Below are 8,557 nucleotides of genomic sequence, written 5' to 3'. Positions count from 1 at the left end.
CAAAAAAAAAACAGTTTCAACATTCAAGCCATACATTTGCATGTCGATAATGACTTATCGATAGATTATGGTACAACACTAAAGAAATCCGCCATTTGTAATTTTCAAATTTTGGTTATAAGCACGTTCATTCTGTAGTTAGGGCAGCTCCTTTCTTTTATTTTTTTTTCTATCCTCTAAGGTCTAAATGCATCTTAAACATATAACATCTGATTTATATATGTCAATATAACATGTCCAAGCAGTATATTAACATTACTGAGTTCTGGTTTTGAAGGATAAGGATGATGGTGAAATAACGGCACATGAGACTTATCAATTTGTCTCAGGGTGTCGGACGCAGTGGCAGTGCCCCTCAGATCTTTGTGTTTTGAAGCCCTGAGTGACACTGCAACTGTTATGGACAGGCGTATCGCTTACCATCAGGCGCACGACTTGTTCGTCCCATTACTTGGTACATATCTTAAAAAAATATAAAAAAATTCGTTCAAAAATAGAATACGGATGATCAAGGACTTTTTTTTTTCAGCATGCACCGCCGCACGCAACCAACAAATATTGCCTGTCCCCACGTCAACCAGCACTCTACCCCCCACGATCGCGCTGCACCCGGTGTCGCGTCCGTCTACCACCACCATGACTGACTTGCTACCTGTACCAGCCGTGGACGTCTGCAATGTCCCCATCACCAGTCCGTTGGGTAGACTCCGCATGGCCATGAAGAATACAAGTTACACGCAAATGAATGCGTTCTTTGACGCTTTTTTGATCTTTTTCAGCGATGAACATTTGGTGAGTTGCATATATAATCTCATGACTGTACTGTATAAAGGTATATTGGGCAGCAAAGGCGGTAAATAAGGAATTACAAACGAGACTCCATTAGAAGAAGCTTCGGGGTCGACGTTCGTAATTCTAATATCGCCCGTGAAACATACAATGTTTTTTATCACACTAGCTCGTAAATAAGTAGTATGATTGCATGCAGGGTTACTTGACTATAATGCCCCAAATAAAAAACCCTCTGGTCTTTTTTCTTCTCATTACAGCCATGGTCTACTCGTGTATTTTAATTTGTCAATTATAACTTCATAAACCATATCACAAAGGCGCTCTTTTTAGTTCTAAATCAAAATTCTACTGTCTATGGTACTCGCTGCTGAACTGGCAAATTCTTTCCGACGAAAAATTTTTTCCGACTTATTTCATAGCACTTGTGTGTATCATGGTAAACTCACCGATGAGTCAGTAATTAAATATGAACTAACTGAAATAATTCTTAGAACTAAGGAAAATTTCAATAGTATCTGTCGTACGTGCACGAAAGTTGCATACTTTGAAATCATAGGGTATGAAACAAAATCTGTTGAAAATGATGTCTTGTTCAACAAGAGTGTGTGTAATCACAATGGCAATTTAAAAATAGAATATTTAATTAGAGTAGTTGAATGAATATAGCTAGATTAGAACAGTCAGAACACAATTAAATGCTACTCATACCTATTATTTAAAAAGAGTAGAATCTACTTCTGTTATAAAGATCACAAAATAATCAGTGCTAAATGTAAAGCTCATTATAGTGATAAAATTATGCATACATTTTGAAACATTTTATGTGAAGTGAATAACTTGTGTTATTAAAGATCTATGTTAATAAAATTAAATGCTATTACTTACTTATTTTTATTTGTCCCGCTACAGGAATGTAGCTCCTACTCTGTGATTCGAGTCATTTATGGTTGGGTTGCACGGCCTTGTATAAAAAAGTAGCCTGGAGGATGTTGACAAAATTTACAGGATGACAGTACTGTGTACACAGAATTATGTGTTAGAAAAAAAGAACGTGTTATTTTTTATGACGCTACTCAATTCTGTACTGTCTCTCTGCTTATATTGACCTAAAGGTCTTGCAACCAGGCCATAAACCTATATATAAAAAAAGATTGGTTAAAACCTTAGACTATTCTATCCTCTAATCTATGCGAGCTAAGTACTTCTACATTTCTATCTCTTTGGTTTTTTATTTTGAAGCGTTCTATTTTGCTTTCGTTTGGGTTTGTTGTCAAAGATTGTTAACAAAATATACATAAAATATTGGTTGTTTCATTATTTTATTCACTCGTAGAAAAAGTATTGTATGCATCATTACATAATTAGGTCTTAAAATCATCTCGTATCTATTACTAAAGGCTCTTCTCAGCAAAGCCTCGTGACCGGAATCCTCATTATGCAATGATTGCTTAAAATACTATTCTAGTTCAATTTGATTTTATTGCTGTTTTTCATAGTTACAAAATAATAGCGATTACAAAATTACATTAAATAAAAGTTCATAATTTTTACAATTATTGTTATATTTATATATATATTTTTTCTAACCGACTTCATAAAAAGATAGAGGCTTCCAATTCATTTGTGAATCGATTTGGATGATTCTTTTTTGTTGGATACAAAAGTTCCGAAGTTATATCTTGGTAAGAAACCTGTAACCATTTAACTGTTGTATTAATTACTATATATTTGATGCTATTTTTTGTAGCGTTGTATAAAGTAGCTAACTTACTTCGGTGGACCCAACGTGGGACCCGTTTCTGAGCCTGCTCTTGAGATCTTTCTAAACTTTCCAGCCACTACCACCGAGGGCCTTGAGATGTTTTTGGACCTCAAGGACCTCGGTTGTATAATGTAATCCTTTAAAATACTTATACAGAGCGAAGAACCACAAGAAGACGAACGTCGCCTAGAATACAACAGCGGCTGGGACGGCGTAGGCACTGGGGTGGTGATGGACAATTATTCCGCGCTATGGGTGCCCGCGGGAGAGATGCAGCGCGCGCGGGCGGTGGTCCCATGCCCGTGGACTATCGTGGACCAGGATGATCCCAGTCAGCCCACTATTGCTGAGTGGATCTCGGTCAGTACCTACATCTCATAAAGGTGTAAAATTATTTTTTTCTAATATTAAGTTCATTAAATATGGCTACTGCAAAAAAGTCGTTAAAACGAAAAGAAGAACCAAAATTCTGCAACAAGCATAGACAAATTCGTGAGGTCTGCTGGTTCGCTCCGTAGCTCAGTTGGAAGAGCGTCACTCATGTTATACTGAAGGCGCTGGTTTGTATCATTTTGTATCCAGCCGGGTCGAAGGAATTTTTCGTAGTGTTCGATCTTTGTATTAATAACATATTAACCGACTTCAAATAAAAGGAGGAGGTTCTCAATGCGTCTGTATTATTTTTTGTATGTATATTACGTGATGGCTCCCAAAAAAGGTGTAAAAGGTCTCATTTCAATTTGAACAAAATAAAGGTGGGATGGATCCGGTTTCGTGCACTTTCCGGTAACCGATTTGAATAAAACTTGGCAAATGATGGATGTGATTCTACCAACTTTAGAGGTCACTTTTTTAAAAAAAAGTTACAATTATATCTAAAAACAAATTGGTTGAAATTAACAAGAGCTGTTTAAGGTGATAATGTAACAAACAATCCATTTAAGCCTGCTTAGTAAAGCTCAATGATTGCTAGTGTCGCCCAATTAGCAGTGATCTTGCAGTCAGTGGCCTTGCAAAACTGCAAGTTTAGCTCTAGCAACCAGTAGAGTTTCTTGCTTCCTTCTCTTGCCTTGCAAATGAGCAATATTAATCAATATGAAGATTTCAAGTGTAATTTACTTACCTATGAAATGAAAACTATTCGACTTTGTGACGATGTCAGAGTAGTTTGCTTGATTGAAAGCATGATGAACAAATTTTATTGGTTGTAGTGTAATGCCCTACGTGCCGAACCCGGCTTTGTATGGTTACATACAGTTTTCTTAACGCAATATAGCATTCTTCATCATTGTTATAATGCAGTATCTGTACTTCAGGATAAACTTCGTCGCAACGGACGCGTAGGCGGCGACGCACGTCTAACTTCCGTCGGCGAGTGGGGCTCCCTTCACGCCTCGCTACACTCGGTCGGGCTTACGCTCATCTCCATGCCTACGCTGCTGGACCAGCTGTGGGCCGACGAGCCAGACCTCAATCGACGAAGACCGGAGTTCTCTAGGATCGTTGCACAGTTGCATCATACTGACTATACCGGTAAGGGCGCGTTCACATTATGTCAAGACAGATAGTCGTGCAGTTTAAAGTGTCGTGGCTTGTATATTTAAATGAAGTTGTTCACATATACGATTAACTGTTTACGACTTTTTTGACGTTACGACGCCAGACTGTTGTGACAACAACAGTCGTCTGACGATAAATAAAAAGTCACGATAAAAATGTGACGACAGATAGGTAATCGCAGCTTCAAACGATTCTGTCGTGCAAATGACAAGGCGGCTGCCGTGAACGGATAACTTGTCGTCAATATATAGTGGGAACAGCTACACACGACAGTTTTTTTTTATATAATAACGCACACACTCAACATAGCCCTGCACTAGGGAAACCCTGTGTCGCGGGTGCCATGGACACACACATAGACAACCAAATTACACCCAAACTCACGAGAGAAATAAATGTAGGTCATACAAATATTCGCCCGGCCCGGGAATCGAACATGGGACCTCGGCGTGGCAGTCCGGCATGGTAACCGTTCGGCCACAGAGGCAGTTAAACGATAAAATAAACGTCCACGACACAATCTGTTCCCATAACACGACCATCTGTCGTGGTTGTCGTGTCTGAACACGACAGTCGTCCAACGATAAATAAGAAGTTGCGACATAATAGGAACGCGCCCCAAGTTGCTCATCTACCTGATTTCATATTTTCTAATATTTGTTATATGATATACTCCCGGACACATAATTCGAGCCACCTTGCATTTTCAGTATTAAATGTCCTAAACTTAAAAAATGTTTGACCGACCAAAAACTATTAAGCAATTTTGAAACTAGTATACTAAACGTCTTTTCCGTAAGTCCTTGTTGGGAATTTGGATGTGCAAAATCGTGAAAAAACTTTTTCTTCGACGATAACACTACTTTTGTATTCCAGCCCTTTAAGACAAAATTGCGAGGTGGTTCGTATTATGAGTTCGGGAGTATATTTAGTGATGTTGATAATGGAGTAGTCAGGAATATTTTGCTACAGGGCCAGAAGCACGTCCGTCAAAGTTGCTGTACTCTTGTCTGTGCAAGCTATTTTCGCGTTGAATCGATATAAGACAATAAAGTAGTAGGTAGACATTCAATTATAGAACCAACCAAACATATAGCTCAATCGCAATAGGTACCTACCAATCAGGGTTATCGCGAATACCAGCATCCGCATCAGGATCTGCTGACCTTAAGGTTAAAATGTCAGCACCTGCATCCACTGATGTGTAAAAAACAGCTTTGCTACGAATGTTTAGCATTCCATATTTCTAGGTCTCTCCTGGCGCGAAAAAGTACTTCTAGTCCGAAACGAACTAACAGCCAACGGCGCAGACGCCATGGTAGTGACAGCTCTGGACGAAGTCGCGTGGCTTCTCAACGTGCGAGGGAAGGACACACCTCACGCCCCCCTGCTCAAGGCCTTCGTCTTCGTCAGCCTGAAAGAAGTTCGGGTCTACGCCCCACCTGGGAAGCTCTCGATGCCCGTCAGAGAAGCATTGGCTGTCTACAATTGCTTTAACACCAATAATAATTGTACTAAGTAAGTTTTTGGCATCTGACTGTTCAAATTTCAAAATTTCGATGATAGCTACCTCATAACAGTCTAACATTTGTTCTTATGTACTTCTCTTCATTCCAGAGTTATCGATTACGCAAATATTTACGCCGACCTCAGGCGAACCACAGAATCCAAAGTTCTGATTCCGATAGCAGGAACGTTCCAAAGAGGAGCGTCTGCAGCTATCTCACAAGCCGTTCCTTTGGGGAAGAGGCTGTTTTTGCCATCGCCTATAATTTATTTGAAAGCACAGAAGAATGAGGCCGAAATAAAGGGCATGAAAAGAGCACACCTGAAAGACGCGGTTGCGATGTGTACTTTGCTTAATTATTTGGAGAACATTGTAAGTTGGGCAAATTGAATTTGTTCACTTGGACTCTGATTTCACGTATTTTTAACTGACTTCAAAAAACGGAGGAGGTTCTTCACAGTTCAATACCTATATTAAAACGATTTGTAATTCGTTACGCAAGCACCTAACTACTTGCCAGACGAAAATTGGGTTGAATGGCCTATTAAGACAAGACGTACTTAACCTGAGATCATAATAACAAAAGTAACTTTTTAGGCCGTTCTTTCCAACAATTTTCATGTTATTATATTCTTTATGTAACACTCACTTCCAACCAACAAAACCATGCTTTCAGGGTAAATCTGGCCTCACAGAAATATCTGTAGTGACAAAAGTGGACGCAACACGGGCCACACAAGCGGGTTTCAACGGCAAGTCCATGGTGACACGCGTGGCGTTCGGGCCCAACGCTGCCATCCCCGACTACCGACCCACTAATGTTACTAACCGACGGATTTTTAGTAACTCCACCCTAATTATCCAGTCCGGTGGACAGTATGTTGGTAAGTTATTATTAATTATCAAGAACTTATTACTCAAGGAGGTATATCTTACATCGATATACAGGTATCTATCCCCAGGAGACCTGCAACCAACAAGTAAGTAAGCGAAAACAAATAGTAGGTTATGCATGAGAGGCTAATTTATTTTTTATTTATATAAATTTAAACTGCACACAAAATAGTGCAAACGGCAATGATGCCAAATTAGACATTCTCCGGAGAGCTGAGTTCAAAATAAATAACAGGGATGCATAACATGACAAATAAAAACATATAGAATCAAATTTTATAAATAATTTTAAAACATTGTGTTTAGTTAATTGGGGTTCTCTGGAGTGAAACCCTTGTAGTCAGGTCGTGTGTGGCAAAAATTTTGGCCTTCCATATCTAAACAATCCACATTACACAGTACCATTTACCTGTAAGTAATGTACTATTTTAACACAATGCAAGTGCGCATTTGATCTCCATCTCACCAGATGGAAAGTGACGATGAAGGATGCATACCTACCTAAATAAAGCCTATCCACTCTCGCCTTGAAAATAAGTCTGCGAGCAGAGAATTCTACATTACAGCCATTGGCCATATAATGTGCGAAACCTTGGAATATCCACAACATAGGGGTGGAACCCAAGCCTGCGTCAAGTCTATGGTGATGGAAAGGAGAAGACGGAATCAAATCGTGCAATTCTATCGCACTCTCTGTGATATAAAGTAATGCTGTAAAATATCGATAAGTAGGCAACTCTATGCGGTGTTCAAGGCTCTGCAGCTTCACCTCTACTAATTCAGAGTCACCTCTAAGCCTCTTGGTAAGCTTTTCAACTGAATCCAAGGTGGCCAGTTGGTATTTAGCAGAACCATCCCATAGGTGGCAGCGGTACTCCATACACAACCGGACTTATGCTTGGTACAGCTGAAACAATTGTCCCGGTGAAGAATCGCTTCACCATAGAAGGACGTCCAAGCTTGGCTGCATTTTTCGCCATGGATTAGTTTTAAGTAACTGCCGAAGTTCAATTCCAAGCTGACACAACTGAAAGGACAGGTTAATTCCAAGCTGGAAACTGTCAGCTATCGGTAAGGATATTTCACGAAAAGTCGGAGTCAGTTCAAAGGAACTAAATTTAGTGGAGAATAGACATGCTTGCGTTTTGCTAGCATCAAATTTGACAAAACTGGCATCGCCTCATTCGGAGACTGCCTGCATTAAATGTCGCTTCCAAATGGGTAACCGTTTCAACTGAATCCAAGGTAAAATAACAAAAAGCCGGTAAAGTAGGACGACGATAACCACGTGATTAGTGCATCTAAGGATTTTTTTAATCTACCAGCTATCTTACCCACATTCACTGTTTTCAGAGGGAACAACAATAGTAACACGTACGCTGCAATACGGGGTCCCATCCAAGGAGATCCGCCGTGCTTACACCACAGTCCTACGCTCCCTCGCTGCTATGGCAACCTTACAAATCCCTGCGACTTTGCCTGCTGCCCACACAGACCCAGTCGCCAGAGCACCTTTATGGATAGCTAAGCAGGATTACTTGCATCCTACTGGATACGGAGTGGGAGCTGCTTTGAACAGACGTGAAGGTAAGATCATATCTAATAACTGCGAGATCAAGAGCATAAGCAATAATATTTATTCATGCATATTTGGCTATAAAAAATTTACTATTGTTTCCACAGATCCAGTAGTTATTGATTATCGGCAGGACACAAATCTGCATACTTTCAGGGAAGGATACTTCATTACTAGTGGTGAGTGACTTATCTACGGGGTTTTATGATTGACTCATTCTGGTGTCGCTACAGAACAAACTCAGTTGAAGTTTAGATAAGCAAATTAAGCTAAGAACAGTAATGAAAAAAGCTTCAATATCCATTTTTACGGAATGCCATGATGATATTATATTATAATTTTGGAAGCACAGACTGACACACAGACAAATAATACTTTGACAGTTATTTGAATAACTGTCGCATCTACCATACAGCGGCCAGGATGTTCCCATTGAAACCAAGCAGGTTTAACACCCCCCCGCAAT

At 39.8% G+C, this 8,557-nt stretch overlaps 1 protein-coding gene across 1 annotated transcript; it reads left to right on the top strand.

The window, feature by feature from the left end:
- Nucleotides 1–529: 529 nt before the first annotated feature.
- LOC113238554 (xaa-Pro aminopeptidase 1-like) lies at nucleotides 530–8,270 on the top strand (the record flags this gene model as incomplete). The annotated part of the gene is made up of 8 exons (XM_026475376.1): nucleotides 530–792; nucleotides 2,711–2,914; nucleotides 3,871–4,087; nucleotides 5,365–5,632; nucleotides 5,732–5,993; nucleotides 6,298–6,505; nucleotides 7,869–8,102; nucleotides 8,199–8,270. Coding segments are annotated over 8 exons (1,728 nt in total), but the record flags the coding sequence as incomplete, so codon positions are not given.
- Nucleotides 8,271–8,557: the final 287 nt, after the last annotated feature.

This window comes from Hyposmocoma kahamanoa, unplaced genomic scaffold (genome assembly GCF_003589595.1).
Source record: "Hyposmocoma kahamanoa isolate Upper Pololo Valley unplaced genomic scaffold, ASM358959v1 96816, whole genome shotgun sequence".
NCBI classification, from domain to species: Eukaryota; Metazoa; Arthropoda; class Insecta; order Lepidoptera; family Cosmopterigidae; genus Hyposmocoma; species Hyposmocoma kahamanoa.
This window is presented reverse-complemented; position numbering and strand designations above follow the sequence as displayed.